We start from the raw sequence: 16,770 nt of genomic DNA on the forward strand, positions 1-16,770 counted from the left end.
TTCTCTGCTCCTGAATATTGCTTATGCCTAAATTTGACATATAGGAACATTTTAAACACAGAAATGAAGTAATATATATTCTATTGAAATCAGTTTTTTCAGTAGCAGTCTTACAAAAATCAGATAAAACTTTTCTCTGTCTCTCTGGCAATTCCATCTTGTTTCATTGTGTGAATGATACCTACACAAACACTGAAGACTGGCAGCTATTTCCCACTCAATAGCACTCGGTTCCTGTTAGACAATTGTGGAAGTGAAGTATAGTTTTCTGAAGAAGTTCTTATTCAGGACTGATCTTTTTGTGATTAGGGACGCTGTTGGGCAAATGGGAACCGACCAAAATCTTTAATCCGACTGTGATACTAAACACTTCTTTTGGTTCAAGAACTTTAAAATGGATTTTATAATCAATTGTGGAATGATGTGTTCACATTAGTCAGATTTTTTTCCTGGTTTAAGTGAAACATCTGGTGATAATCATCATTTATGTACTTGAGATCAGTAGCTGTTGGAGGTATTTGTACGTAAAGGTTTGATATTTAGGGAGAACTGAGTGCTGAGAGATATAAAATGACTTGCTCAAGGTGACCCGATAAGTTGGAGGAGCCAAGAATAGAACCAGCACCTCCGGTTCTAGCCTGAATGTTGTGCAGCTGGCCACGATGCCTCCTTCACAGCTTGAAAGTCCAGAGAAGCTTTAGGGTGTCACTATGCAGCAGCTGCGTGGATCCAGTGGGTAGCCAGGTGTATCTTTTCAATGTCCATGTCTTCTCTTGAGCAGCTTTCGGTATTCTTTTTAATTGATTAATCAGTGCTAAAAGGAGTTTGGTACAATGACTTTTTAGTCAGCTATTATTTCTTCCATTTCCCTCACTGTTTTTCTGTTTTTCCTATTAGTCCATGCCCATCTCTCTGTGCCATGTGGCTGAAGCAGGATAATATATTTAGCAGCCTCTTATCAGCCAGGGTTCTCGATAGACAATTAAATCCAATTCATGCAGTAAAGTTCTTGCACAGCACCTTAGTCACCTGTAAGCAAAATGAAATGTAGAGCCAAGGTCTCCCAAGAGCCAGGCCTCAGAGAAAACTAGAAAGAAGCAAATTGTCTTGTTTGTGCTTTTATGATTTTCTTTTGATTTCAGCGTCCTGTGTTGGCGCGTCTGACTTGATGTCTGTCATTGTGTTCAACATTAGGCCAATAGGGCAGGAGTATCCAGTAGCTTCAGAAGAGTAGCACTAAGCACGAAATAACACTGTTCTGCTGCAATAGCAAGTGTCATTTTGCCTTCTTGGGCGGAGCAAAAGCATAAAACTCTAGCACAGAAAACACAAATGTTTTGCTTGAAATTTCATATTGAACCACCATACTATAAAACCGATTTTTTCAAGAATGAAACAAATTCATTTTATAGTCTACAGACAATAAATACATCTTCCAAAGCTTAAGCTGGGCAAAATGCAGTGTTCCCATCTCAATATATCTTACAGCACCTTAAACATTTTAACTGTATATCAACATATCTCTGAGATGTACTCTTTCCAGTTGTCATCTGCTGGATCCTTCCTCGTGCCATAGAAGAAGAACTTAATGTTCTTCTTCTTGAAAAAGAAATTGAAGTCTTATGCTCTGTCAATGTATCGCTTTAGAAACAGCTCGTGTCCCTGATGAAATTTCACTCTTTGCAGTCATTCTTTTTCTTGCGTTACATGAGGTTCATGAAAGTGTTACAGCATTTGGTCTGGAAGGGGTAACTGTCTCATCAGCACTGCTGGAATCAAATTGAATGTCTTTAAATTACCATAGAACTTGAAATTTCAAATTTGTGTATAGTATTATTTAGCACAATGAAGATGAGCTTAGCTAGGGAGAAACAAGTGAACTGACAAATATGCTGATAGTAGACAGTAATAACTAGCTTTTTGGTAGTTCTTCAGAAGTCAGTGATTTTACCCCCAGTTCACAGATAGGGAAACAAGGAGAAACTGGGGGAAGTAAGTCACCCAGCAACACAGTTAGAATTATCACATTTTCTCCTAGGTCCCAGTTTGGTGCTCCATCAACAAGATTAGTGCTTCTTTTGCTTGAATTTTGGAGAACAGCTATGATTTCACACTCAGGGCTATTTCAGCTAAAATAAGCGTTATTATTACTCGTTAAAAAAAAAAAAGTCATTGTGCTAATATTCTCCTGGTGCAGAAGTGAATGAGAGTGCCGAGGACTGGGGCCTTCTCTGGAACGCTGGTCCCTTAAAAACTTAGATTAGCACAGGGTCCTGGAAACTCTCCTTGGTTATCAGCTGTTAAGTAATCTGCTGTTGGACCTGGCTTTGCAACGCTTACTTCAGTTGGGCAATCTTTGTGTGAAAATACTCTTGCATGTGTTTCTCTATGAGCAACAGCTAAGTATTTCCTTAATGTTTGAAACACCTGTGCAACCCACTGTTTGCAAACCAGCACTGAATTTATTAACAGTATCAGCCAGATACTTTACCTAACTTTGTTACTCATACTTTGAGTGCTCAGGTCATAGCACTTTATCAGCATAACCAGTCACAATCATATTACTGTTGACTCACAGGAAATTCAGGTGCAGCAACTGCAAGACAGCGTATTAACACCTTTTTTTTCCACCAAGAAAACTCTCATGTAATGCAAATAAATACATAGACAATTATAACCATAGCAACACATTCATATCCTAATGTGAGTTTCTTTTGCCTTTTATCTTACAAGTTAGGTATCTGGAGTTGATTACTATATACTCAACATCTCCTTTCCTTTCAGAACATACAGATTTAAGAATCGGGTGAATTAACAGTTTTTCAGGCGTTGATTTGGTAAGGTGTGTCTAAGGCACTTTCAGACTGTTCAGGAAAGACAAATGGGATCTATTTACAATGCCTGGTTGTAGATCCCCTGGATAAGTGATTCCATTCTGCATCAGCCGCTTCTGCAGTTCTTAAGAGAGATCTCTGCTTTCCGTAAAGAACTTTCCCTTTTATTTTTTGCAAGTGGGTGATGAGATCTTGTCAATTCTGTTTTCAGTGTCTTTTACTGCCTTCCTTTCCTTTTCGGCTCTGATGTAAGCTTGCTGGTCTCAATCCGTCTTTTGTAGTGTACATAGCTCACTGATAATATTTATCATCAGGTGGTAATAACTAGTCACATGAGATCAGTTGTTTACTGTGTTTAGTGATACCTTCAGTGAATTTTGCTCCAGGAAAATAAGCAGTTTTCCTTGCAAACAAAATTCTCCTGGTGCTTTATCAATAAGAAATTACTATTTCTCTAGGAATTCCTCGTTATAACAATGGCTTATGCCTGATTTGCTCTTTGATTTGGCTCTTTCTGACTGTCAATCTGACTTCATAATGCTTTCCAGCATCAAAAAGCTCACAGCACCTGAACTGAGGGCTGCTATTGTGTCTAGTCATTTATAACTCAAACACTGATTTAGTTCTGGATCTTTACATAAGATCCAGCTATGTCTCATTCAAATAGAAGATTGCTAGGGTCAGCCAGCATCACAGCAAAGTCATTTGGCTCCACAATGATTCCAGCGCTTCTGTGAGACAACAGGGCTTCACAGTTTGAGGGCTCTTACATTCAAGAAATAGTGCATTGGCTTCATGTATTTTCATTTCCTAAATGTATACATAGTTAAAACAATCTTCCTGTGCTGCGCTGGAGAATCTGGTGCCTACTTACCTTATAGACAAGCATTTAAATTTCGATTCAAATGGAACTGAAACTTTGAACATTTGAAGATAATTATTTTCACTGCAACCATTATGCTAGCAGAAGTCAGGTGAAAATGCTAATTTATTTCTACATGTATTGCTACTTACTCTGTTTATGTTTTAGGAGAATAGAAAATAACATCTGCTGCAATGTAACTAATCATTTTTTTTTCACTTTTGGATTACTTGAGAGGCTGGATGTGCTTTCTTTATGCTTGTTCCTTTAATGGTGGGATTTGAATTCACTGACTATTAAGACCAAAGCATGTAATTATTCTTGCCAAATTTGTGATAGCAACAGCATTATGCATATACTAATGTTCATTACAAAACCTAGATGTTAAAAATACTTTATTCCTAGAACAATTTTGAAAAAGATTCAAAATTAGGATTGTAAGAATTATTAAGGAAATATAACTCACCATCTAGCTTGGGATACAAATAACCTACATATATTATAGGAAAATTTCTTACTAGTCAGCATTTTCAGTATAAATTTTGAGGTTCTTGAAACTGCAGCGTGCAGAGGCATGAATTCACAAAGAGGCCAGAGTCTGGAAACGTTTTTGCCACAAAAAATTCCATTAGAAACTGTCTGCTGGCCTCGACGTTCTGGTCATAGGTTGTGTGATCCTTTTCCTTCTGGTGCTGGAGAAAAACAGGAGGGAGTAGTGGGTATGACCGCGTTCTCTACCATCCTGACAAGCTTGCACTAATTTAAGGAAGCACAAGACCTTTCCTCTTGACTTTTATAGACCTGAGATGAGATTTGGTTAAACAGATTGTGTTAATCATTGCATGTTCTTATACAAAGTGATTGTTCCCAAAGGTGACTTTTTGGTGGACCCATACTTACAGCAGATCCCAAACTAAATCTTTCTTCTGATGAAAATCTCAAGTTTGTTTTTTTTTTCACTCATTCTGTCCTTAACATTTCCAGAATTACATTTCAAAGTCTTCAGCAAGTGACACTGAAATGTGCATTTCATGAGTTTCATTTTCTTCAATAATATGTAGTATGCATCCCAATGATCCTAAAACTCCCATGGTTACCATCCCTCTCTTGGGGAATGTACTTATGCCTTGGTGCTTCTTGGGTTATTATGGAGAGGAACAGGCTGATATCAACCCACTCTCCACCTCTGAAAATGCTGTAGCTTGTGTACACAGCTGGATATGTAACTTGTTTTTTCTCTGGGACCTTTCATTATTGCCTGTGAATTAAACTCTGTTGAGGCTTTAAACTTCTTCCATGATCTATTCCTCAGGGAGTGCTGTCTTTCTTCCAAGATTGGTTCTTTCCCATATCCAGCATTTCTGATCTCTTCAAGTCATACCATTTGGAAGGCCCTGTGACTAGCAATAACCAGACAGCACAGTTAGCAGAACTTTGTTCAAAATCTCATAATGGAAAGAGGGCAAGATTTCAATGTGTCATCACAAAGCAAGCCAGCTACTTTTTCTGACCATTGAGTCTGGTAAGCAGTTCCTTACTATTCATTCATTATTTAGTTATCATTCACCATATTCAGCTGATATCTGCATGCCTCAATCACACATTTGGGGCAGTCCTTACCAGTAGAAGCCTGTGTGCAAAGTCAGGCTATTGTGAACAACCTTTGAATAATGAACTATCAACAACTGCAAGTCCGTGCTCCATTAGGAAACCAACAATAACAAACCACCATGCATAGTCCACTGGCTATAAGAAACCACACTAAAATAATATGATGTATGCAAAACAGTGGTCAGAAATAAGTCAACAGATGTGGTAGCCTTGATTATCTTTCTTGAAAAAAACACAGGGATAACGAAGAATGTAGAGAAAAAATGCACATGAAGGAAAGGCGTTTCAGTGCTTTGGCAAGAGACTAGCAGGCAAATTTTTATCTTAAGCTTTTAAGGAGTGAAACAGTGAGGGGAAAATATTACAGTGCCTTCCTTTTCTCCTTTTTTAGGGCATAATATCCAGATGTTCATTCTTTCTTTTTTTTCCCTAGTTGGGTTATGTAAGTAGCTGGCCAAAAACTAATCCAATAATTTTTTAGGACTGTGCTTGTTCTAATGAACACAAACATCAGTGTTTATTCCTCTTGCATATTCTGCAGACTTTGAGAATGCAGATGATGCTATACCATAGTCTACTTTTTCTGTGTGAAAACAGCAAACACTCAAAATTAGTGTTTTACCCATTTTTATAACCGCAAAGTCATAAATGCACAAGGATTCTAGATTTAGATACACTTGAACTTCCAAAAAATCTTAGTGATCGAAACTATATCTGCTTAAGTCCAACGCATGCAAAGTTATATCTTATTTTTAATCTGAGAAATTTCTTCTGAATTTAGTATGAAATTTATTATTTTCATTAAATCATGCATTAGATTGGAGATTTCAGATCTGCAGTTTGATGCTGCAGTTCGTTCTTTGCAATATACAGTGGTTTACTGGACAATGTTTTAATGAATATACAAGTAAGAACTATGTTCCCTGATTGATGTGTTTAAAATTGTGCTACTCTGCACTATTCTGTAATGTGCTTCCTTGTAAATTCCAACAAGGAACTTCTGTAAAGAGGCTTAGATTTTGTTGCAGTTTTCCCAGACATTTGAACATTGAACAAAACGGAGAGAAGCTATGAAGGAAAGTGTGAATGAGTTCATCTGCATTTTGGAGCAGCTGAGTTGGAATAAGTGTGGCTCTCTGCTCTTTGGGCGGTTCTCTCCATCCTGCCATCACTCGTTACTAGAAAGTCAGCACGGGTCATTTGTCCTTTGATATGTTTTTCTTTGTGAGACATATTCTAGGCAGCCTTGTTCTTTTTAGTATGTCTGCTAGACTGAAGTTATCTTTGTGTTAATTGGCTGGCTTTCAGAGCTTTTAAAAGATTCTTGGAGTTCCTTTCTCTGTTGTTTTACTGTAAAATGGCCTTGTTAAAGTCAAGAGATATTCTACTTTTTATTCAATATCTCTTTTCATTTTTTTCATTTTGATCATTGCTTTTTTTGCTTAATGAACTTATTATACAGATAAGTTTAACATGTTGAGAATACTTATTCGAGGTTCTCATTTGTAAGCTGGAGGAGCAGAGGATATATAGCAAAATGTTATTCACCTGTGTTTTCTTTCTTCTTCTTTTTTTTTAAGTTTAGAATTTTTTTTACCAAGAAATCACAACTGTTTTCAATGTCAGGTGAAAAATTGTTTCAAATAGCACCTGGTGTTATTATTGAGTAGCACACTGCCAATTAGAATTCAAAATCTATCATTTAATTGGACTTGTTGATTTTGTATCTGATTTTGTATGAATTTATTATCTGAATAACCATAGAACTTGATTCAGGTTTCCCGTGACTTGACAAAGCTTAGACAGAGGCTGAATGCAAAAGTTGCCAGAGGACAATAAGATAACAATCTAATAGTTCTTTGCTCTTATAGCATTTTTTTATCAGTAGATCTTGAATCACTTTTATTAAGGAGGTTAGTTGCAAACTGAGGTAAAGAGATTAATCTTATCCAGGTTCTATCAGCAGGTCAGTAACAAAGCAGGGGATAGACGTCAGGCCCCTTTGAGCTGCAGGCAGGGGATCTGCCTGCTGAGCAATGCTGTCTCACCACTTTCATCCCACATGACTAAATAATGTAGTTTCATAGACAATCAGTGAAGATCAGATTCCAACTATTATTCACCAACTGTAGTTTCCTGCACATTTCTTCACCTGGATTGCATGGAACTGATCCCAACTGATTCTCTTTGCAATGCCTGTTAGTCAGTCTTTGGGGTTAGACTACTCATTATGCAGCCTGAAGCTTGGCTGGTATCAGCAATGATGATTATGTTTTTTCATCGTCTCCAGGGGGGGCATATCTGATAACCGTCTAATTCCAGGACTATGATTTCACTGCCTGCAATGTTTCCATTGAAGTGCTGCACAGCTGTGCCATGTTCGGAGGCAGTCTGAAGGCTTTCATCCCACTGTTGATGAAACTATTACAAATAGAATAATATTAATGTCAGCAGCGAGGAAGTTTATTGTAAGTGATGACACTGTATAGGCTCACTCAGGATGTTTACCAGAGCAATTGTTACCAAGCAGATAAAGCACGTTTGGAAGATGCATTAACGTATTTTTTTCTTCCTGCAGCAACTGCTGAGGAATGAAACATACTTCTTGTACCTCTTTGCATTGCTAGTGACTCTCTGAACGCTTGACCCAGTAATACTGTGTCACCCACCCTTTTTACAAAAGTAAATTAGTAGTCAGAAAAGCTTGTGGATTAAGAGACCTAATATTTCTGCCTATCAGCAAACGCATACAGAGACAATAACTTTGGTGGCCAGTGAACAGATTTTTTAAGAAAAACAATTTATAAGAAAGTCAACAGCTTGAGCTTTGTTTCACATCCCTTCTGCAGTGTGCATTTACAGAGGAAGAGAGCATATGGAGTCTAAAAATATCACAGAAATGTAAGGAATACTTATCAGCATTTGGTGGAGAAAGGGTATCCTCCTACTGCAGTGTATCCCTTTCTGGCTACTGTTTATATCCCTAGCCTCATTTCTTCTTTTTTCTTTCTCTTCATTGCAGAGATCCACCTGAGTCCACTTGGCTCACTGGGTTAGCAAGGCTACATCATTGCTTTTTATGTAGTTAGCAGCATACAGGGAAGTGATGAAGGCACTATCTTATTTGCCTTTTTAGCCCAGTTAGGGCAAATTAGGTGCCCAAATATGACAAGGATGTAGGAACAGCCTTGGCACAGCTTCAGAACAAGGCAGGATTTTATACCTGTGGATCTATGGAGTGATACCTTCACTTTCTCGTCACCACACCCTACTATTAAGAAGCTGTTGTTTAGCAGGCACTCCTTGCAGTGTGCAGGTAAATTCACTTTAAAGAGTTTTCCCTGACTTTACTGTCTTTAGAAAGCTAGGTGTAAAGAGACTTTGTTGTTGTTGTTGATCATTTTACGTCTTTTAGAGCTGTAGCTATGATTTTTCTCTCTCATGCAAATTTTCAAGGTTTATAAACATTTTCCTATGCCAAATTTAAATGAGATATAAAAACTTTCTGCAAGGAAATCTTGGACTGGGTCCCTTAAAGCCATCTATTTTTATTGTAACCCTGTAAACATTTTAATTTAACTTTTAGTTTCATGCAAACTAATTAATTAAATTTCAAAATGAAAGGCAATTTCAAACTGAAAAGGAAACCTTTTGTTTTGTCTAAGTATCCACAAGGGATACTTGGAAAACTTGGTTTATTCCTACTGAATCTGGAGGTATATTTCCTATAAATCACTTCCGGTTTCGCAGTTTGGCACAGCTCCAGGGAAAGTGTTTCGTCTGACAACTCCCAAGAATTTGTAAGCAAAAACTTTCACTGTAAGCCAGCCGTTATCTGAAGAGACCTTGATTATTGTGTAGGTGGCTGATTTCCAGTCTTGTTAAAGCCTCAGCCTCAGCTTTCTGTAGGGAATGGTGACTAGCAGAGCAAGAATATCATAGCTGGCGGAAAGGAAAACATCACCCAGCCACGCTGAATCACTATACACATGACTTGATCATTGGTACTTTTCTGTTCAGATGGTAAAGGACTGCAGCCTCATAGACACATGCTTGCTTAACCCTCATGGAGCCTGTAGAATTTGACTTCTAAATTTTGATCAGCTCACAGTCATCCCAGTTTAGAGTCAGATTTTCCCAGTATGCCTTCCTTTCCCCATCCAGCCCTGAGGGATTCACGTATAGGTGCGTTTTAGTGATGTTGACACGTGTCTATTACTGACTGGGATTGGGACTAATGAATCATTTTACATAACGTAGCAAACAGCTATCCAGTGGTTTTCGTCACGACTGACCTGGGCTTTAGTCCAACTTCTGACATAAAGGTGGAAGCCTCTGCATCCTATTACAGTTGGCTGAGCTGTGAATTCCTCTAGTGAATGGTTTTACTAATACACTTTAAAGAAATAGTGGAATACTCAAGTCAGTGCTTGTTGTAGTGTATTAGGTAATGACTGAATACTATCTTTTGTATATTCAGCTTCTCCCAGATGCCAAAATGGTGGTGACCGGACGATCTCAGTATTTGTGCTGATAAAACGTTTTGGCTTCTGAAATGTTTCATGAATCCGTGTCATATGAGATTTTGTATTCAGAGGGCATTTCCGTTACTTAGGAGTGAAATGTGCATTTTTATTTAGCCATGAAGTCGTTTTTCTAAGAATTCTTGAAAATTACAAACAGCCACTGGAGACAGCTCTGAACTGAGAGGCAAGACCTGAAATGTCCAGACCTCAGGAAAGGCTGGGAATCATATGGCCCAATATCTAGATTTGGCAGGAAGTAAATCAAGGTTACCAGGAACCCTTTTAAAGAAATTTTAATCTGATTCCAAAAAGTCACTTTTCTGTCATTCATCACTAGCATGCATTAAAACAGGTGATAATGTTACAGATATCAGTGCACAGCCAGGATTATGAGGAAACATATTACCCATGTATACCTGCCTGGGGCTTAAAATCTGTTTAATAAATTTAGAGCAAAGCTCTTAAAATAAACTAAGAGTAAAATCTGAATTCTATTAAAGCAAACAGAGAATGAAAGGTATCTGCACCTTCAAGAGGCTAGTTCTGTTTCTGTTTTCCGCCCTCATTCATCACATCCTGGTTACCTATCAATCATCTTGAACCACAAACCAACAAGGAAAATCCCCATGAGAACAGCCTACTAACACTTCCTGGTTTGCATACAATGCACAGTGTGGTTTTACCAAGAAGTCTGTTGACAGCCTTGTGCCTAAGTACTCTTTTAGCAGGCTTTCTGCAAAGTGGGGCAAGGTTTTTGCAAATCTTCTTCCACTTCAGTTGCTTTGATGTATCTCTACAGTTAGTAAAATAACATATTTTTGAATATAAGACAGTATCCTCCTTGAAAATTAAACCACTAGGTATTGTGTCTTGAAAACAATGAAAAGCAGAGAGCAGTACATAAAACACCCACGGAGTAGACTGAAAATCATTATGGAAAAGTGACTCCAATGGGAAGAGTTTGCATGAGTCAGCAGTACTCATTATGAGTAAGGGTGGCAGAGCCAGGGGGGAAAGGGAGATTACACCGGGCTTCTTACTGTAACAGCTCCTAACAAGCCTCTGCTATTAATAATCTGAGTGTAACTCGCCCTTTCATGAAAGCACAGTGCTCTTTAGTCTACCTCTGCCAATTGTATCACGCTCGTGGACTCTGGGGAGCAAAGCATCTGTGGAGCTGGAGGTGGTGATTTTGATGGAAGAGCTATGATCCAGACACTGAGTAGTCAAAAGCCTAACAGCTGCTGGGTGTGAGATACGAAACTGAATCAAATGCAGGCTGTCTTCGCAAGACATCACAGATGGCAGACTGGTTTTGATACAGGAAGAAGGGCAATAGCAGAGGAGGGCTTGCTAAAGAAGAACATGGAGCTGCTTTCTGAATACCTATGGATGGCAGAAAGCGGAAGAGCTGGGAGAGAGACAGAGCACCAGAAATTCCCAGAAAGGCAGGGAGAAATGGCCTGTGTAAAAGTTAGTGCCTTCTATGCTCATTAAGCTGAATGGTGGCCCAGGGGCATTCCCGGGCTTTGGTTTGAGTCACCAAAGTCTCATGCTCTGGATGAGATTGATGATGATGACATTTCAGGCATACTTAGTACTTTTTGCCTCTTTTAAGAACTATTATTAAACAATATTGCCTTTCAGCTGTAGCAAATCACATGGATGTCAGGGAAACATCATGGCCCTGCCAACCACCGCAGCCTGCCAGCTATGAAAAGCAGGGCAGAAGGAAACATTTGGGTGCTGGCTCTGACTCCACTCAGGATCAGGACCCTTTGAAATGTCAGGCAAGTTGAAGGGATAGGTAGTAGTTTAGCACACTGTTGTGTGTTGCCCTGGATGTTGAAACGGGGAAAAAGATATCGACTGCATAACTGTAGTGAAGCCAGCTGAATAACACTAATAGTAAAATAAGCTCCAAAAGTAATGAATTGGAACCTTCCTACACTACTGGAAAAGATGGACTCCATGTTTAGATTTGGATTTGTCAATCCTGTTTCTTCCTTAACTCCAAATTAGACTACAGTCCTCAGCATGGAAGAAAGAATTAGAGGTATTAATTTAGTTTAGACCCCATCTTTTATTTGTAATAGATTTTTGTATTGATATGACTTAGCAACTTTTTCATTAAGTCAGTTATTAAGGGTCGATATTGTCTAGAGATTATAATATGAGACCTTAAAGTTTGAACTCTGAGATTCTGTTTTTGGGTTCTCTGACTGACTGTGCAGCTTTAGATAAAGTACCCTGCATCTGTATTTTGCCATTTTTTAAATGTAGTAGTTATTGCCTTTACAGAAGAGATGTTTGGTTATGCAGCTTTCAGACACCGTGGAACATATGTGAGTTTTAGGTACTGCGGCAGTCATTCGTTCACACTCACTGCTTTCTGAAGAGAGGTATGTATTCTGCAAAAATGTTACAAAGGCTTTTAATAGTACGTGTAGAAAACCATCAAAATAAGGACAAGGTACTCTGTCTTGACATTACTTTAGGGTGAAGTGCTAAATAATTGAGTAGCCTCAAAACCAGTTTTGCAGATAGGATTGTTACATTTCTCCCTGGTGTTCCCTGAACAAGCATGTGATCTTATGTGCTGTACGAGTGGGGCTTCCTGGGAGCTTTGGCCCTTTTGTGCGGGCACAGTGCAGGTGGTCAGCACATGTGCAGTAAGCCCAGAGGTGTCCCAGTGTACAGTATGTACACTGAAAGGCAAGGCTGAGTGTTTCCTGGGAAAATGTGCACATGCTTTACTGTAGCCCACAAGTAGTTCCCATAAGTTTATTTGTATAAATAAGCCTATTTATTTTTAGCAGTTGGAGGTTAAGGAGTTGGTTACCTAACAGATGGGATTCCAGCTGCGACTGGATCTCTGGGTGGTACTAGAACATATAGTAGTATTTTAAAACCATAAATGGGTTGAGGTTTGATGACAGCTGAATCAAATTCACTCTCAACAAAAGTGAACTTCACTTAATATTTCAGTGCATCTGGGTTGAGTTGCAAGATTAAAATACAACCCAAATCAAGTGGATTTGGTGTCTGCTTTCATAGTGAAAGTTCTCCAGAAGTGAACCTAAGTTGTTGGAAGAGATTTTGATACTCTAAGCAAATCTGGTTCCAAAATCTCTGGGCTTGTTACTTCCAGTTACCTTAATAGATCTTTGTGATGTGAACCTTGAATTTAAGATTGTCATGACTGTTTAATTATTAAGAAATTTAGGCCTGTCTTATTGTACAGGGCAGAGAAACAAGAAGGGAGAAAATAAAAAGATGACGACCTTTTCCTGTCTAACTCATTTATACTTAATACAGCTACTGACTAGATAACTTCCAAAATAATATTGGGCTTTGAATCTGCAACCTTCAGATCCAAAACAGAAGTCACTTACACAGCAGATGTGAGGGAGGCTCCATTCCATAGTGACAGTAGTGGGACACATTTTTGTGTGCAGAATAAGCTATTAGTTGCATTGCCATAAGACACTTGCTGGGATCTAAAATGATGGGTCTGAGCATCTGTTGACTGCATTTATGACCCGTAAGTACACGTCATTGCTCTTTTGATCATGTTGTGCTATTCAGTGAGGGATGAGGCAGCAGAACATCACTACTCCATCAGCTATCCCCAGGGCCAGTGATAAAAAAATCTGTCTTGTGCTTATGGAAGCACTGCAACTATTTCTGAATTGTGTGTGAAAGCACTTGCTGAGACTGGCATTGCTCTTCAAACTGCAACTTGGTCTTATTTCTAGACATTAAGTTCTCCAGGAAAGAAAAGTGTGTTTGTTAGCATCCTCTTCCTTCTGCATTGTGTACAGGCTCCTTATTCTTACCTTTAGAGCTCCTTGTGATGTGGCTGTCGTCAGAGAAATTTTGATAGAACTGTTTTCCCTGGAAGAAAACAGATGTGTCAAAATAAAGGCATTTTGAGAAAACATGATAGTCTTGCTAAAATTAAAAAAAAATACAACCTCTTGGTATTTTGATAACACATGATAAAAAGACTATCATGAATGTACTAAAACTTACAAACAGCTAAAGCAGTGTAAATCAGTTTTATCCAAATGAAAAGTTTTTGTCAGTCTAATTAGGGGGAAAAAGAGGATTTTTTTGCATCCTTTTTGTAGAAGTGCAAAGCAGGTAAGCGTAAGAATTAATTCGGTTGTCTATGGTAAGAAGCGTTTAAGACTGATTTTGAGCTCCTTTGGACAAGTATTCATTAGCACTGTTGGACTCCTACCTATCCTATGAATAATGATTGTGTTGTCACATGCCATACAGTCTAGGTCTAATTTACTATTTTATCTCCTTGGTTGTTTCCTCTTACCTGTGTAAGGAAACATTCCTTGCAGTTTACAACTGTGGTGAATGTATAGGAGCACCGAGCAGATACACTATAGATACGATAGCCTCAGTTTGCCAGTGAACAAAAGCAGTTGAAGGAGGAATGCACACCTTGATTACTATCATTTGCTTTGACATTTATGCTGTAGAATGTGTCAATGCAAATGTTCATGAATTGCATTCTAGGTCTTTTATGAAAGCAATTATTACATGTCACATTTTATTTCAAATAGATGGGCTAGACACTCCAGTATAATAGTTGGAGCAGACTGATCTATGTTTCCCCTTCCTGCACGTGGAACTAACATTAAGATAAATAAGAGTCACGCTCCTCTCTTCACTCCAAATAACAGGCTACTCCAATTAACTGTGCTTTGTGGTTGTCATTCTAGTCTGGAGTTGCAACCGTGTTTTTCTCTTGAGGGAAAGGTGGGGCAGAGGCAAAGTTAATTCACATTGCTTTGAAGTGCCCTGAATCTTTCCTTGTTTTCTATGCCCACATTATTATTATTAACTCTTTCTTAGCTGTTCCTGTTAAAAAAAAAAGGCAGTAAGCAGATGTGCATTTTTCCTCTTATTTTACTAAATCGCAGATTTTTCCCTCAGATTATACTGCCTTTCCACTGTACCTGTTGTGCTGTGTAGTCAGTATCTTTCCAACATAAAGATGAGTGGATTGTGATCTCCTCAGAGCCTCTAACCTTATGCCTTTCATTCAGTGTCTATACTGAGCAGTATGATGTGCTCCCCTCCCATAGGCTTTGCAAGTGCAATTGGTTTAGGGTTCCCAGGCTGAAGGCCAGAAAATGAATTGTGTGACCCTGCTCACTGCTCACTGAAGCAGCAATATAACTATGGCACCAAAGTTTTTGTATTTTATTCATGATTTTTATCCTCATGTTGCTTGCCATCTAAAAAGTACTTCCGTATACCAACTTTTATAGTGTTATTAAATTAATCCATCTAAGCCATCCTTTGAAATTAAATAAATTACTGCAGTACATACTGAAATTCTGACAGTGGTTGGCAGTGACATGTGTGAGAGTGAATTCAGAGTTGTAGTGAGAGAAAGCCTTTGAAAATGGAGAGAAATACTGTGCAAAGTAAAGAACAGGAAATAGGAAGTTCATTCATATGTCCTCTTATATAACGTACATTTGATGCTTCTCTATCAGTCCTTGCTGGCTGGCTAAGAGGAGCTTAGAGCACATCTTTCAAGGAGTAATTAGCACTGCAATGTGGTTCTAGTTCACAATATTTGTGTAGCTTGCTTAGTTTTTGTATTGAGTATGTTATATAATATCAGACTAATGCAAGTATTCTGCTTGTGTCTAACTAATAACAGGAACACATTCCTTGAGCTAGCTCTGAAACTGTTAATTGACATGTATTCATTTAAAAGGTTGAAACTGCGAAAGGATCACAATATGATAATTAAGAAACTTTGTAATCATAAAAAGGGTCTGATTATACAGCCATTTCATCTTTAAAACATTCTATTATGAATGAAATATTTTATTTTCAAATGTATTTGAGTAGTCAGTCAGTTTTTCAGTAATGTGGCTTCAAAGACTTGCACAAAATATTTATATTTTCTTCACTGTTATTGCTGATGACATGTTAAAAGTGCTAGATACCGCTAAGAAACATTCTGTACTGCATTTTTTTTTTTGGAAAGGCTGAAGATCTGTGTTTGTCTGAGCCCAAAGAAGGAAGGTATGGAGAAGGTGATTTAAAGTGCTGGCTCTCATTCTGAATGAATTGATACCTGCTACTTGTTGCTGTCTTGCTTTAAAAACACTATACTTGAAAATGAATCACTGCCAGGTCTGCAGTGAATCAGAACATCCAATCCTTTGTAATCATTTCTTTTTTTCTCTTTTTTAAATAGTAGAATTCAATGTAAGTTGCCGATATGCAGGAGTTTTTCACGTTGAGAAAGATGGTCGCTACAGCCTGACACGAAGTGAAGCAGTCGAACTTTGCAAAGCTCTGAATAGTACCTTGCCAACACTAGAGCAGATGAGAAGAGCTCATAAGCTTGGATTTGAAACTTGCAGGTAAAGAGGCTTTAGGAAAAAATATATAATAACAGGTCCATCCGTGCATACTATAGTGTAATAATTATAGTTGCTTTCATGCAGTTGTTAATCAGATGACCATATCATTCCTTAAGTAATTACTTAGGTAACGAGCAAGAAATGTTTCTGCATGTATGTGTTTGCTCTGGGTCCTGTAATAAATAGGTCCTTGACTGCATGTTCTTTTTATCAGTTCTCTTGAAGAAATCCTAACCTCCTGCAGATAAAGTTGAAAGATAGCAACAGATAGAGAGTATAATAAACTGATAAGTAAGATGTTCAGATCATACTGTATCTCTGGCTAATTCTTAGAGACAAGTAGGTGCAAAGTATTTATGATTTTTAATGACCTGATGTAGGGTCAAAGACTGCAGATTGTGTATAGGGGATTCCATCTTGTCAAGGAGTACTGAAGAGCAGCAAGTGGGACGGTGAGAATTGAACTGCTGATTTCCCAGTGAAAAACTGGCCAGAGTGTTAATGCATCCCTATAATATATGAATGGA

General features: G+C 38.2%; 1 protein-coding gene across 22 annotated transcripts in view; it reads left to right on the forward strand.

The window, feature by feature from the left end:
• CD44 (CD44 molecule (IN blood group)) overlaps positions 1 to 16,770 on the forward strand; it is a 61,377-nt gene that overhangs the window by 6,568 nt on the left and 38,039 nt on the right. For 21 of the 22 annotated variants that reach the window (XM_068945462.1, XM_068945470.1, XM_068945480.1 and 18 more), the window contains exon 2: positions 16,075 to 16,243. In XM_068945462.1, the coding sequence (XP_068801563.1) occupies positions 16,075 to 16,243 (169 nt within the window). The remainder of the gene's footprint in view (positions 1 to 16,074; positions 16,244 to 16,770) is intronic. The other variant, XM_068945463.1, reaches the window with a different exon arrangement.

Source organism: Struthio camelus, chromosome 5 (assembly GCF_040807025.1).
Source record: "Struthio camelus isolate bStrCam1 chromosome 5, bStrCam1.hap1, whole genome shotgun sequence".
Classification (NCBI taxonomy): domain Eukaryota; kingdom Metazoa; phylum Chordata; class Aves; order Struthioniformes; family Struthionidae; genus Struthio; species Struthio camelus.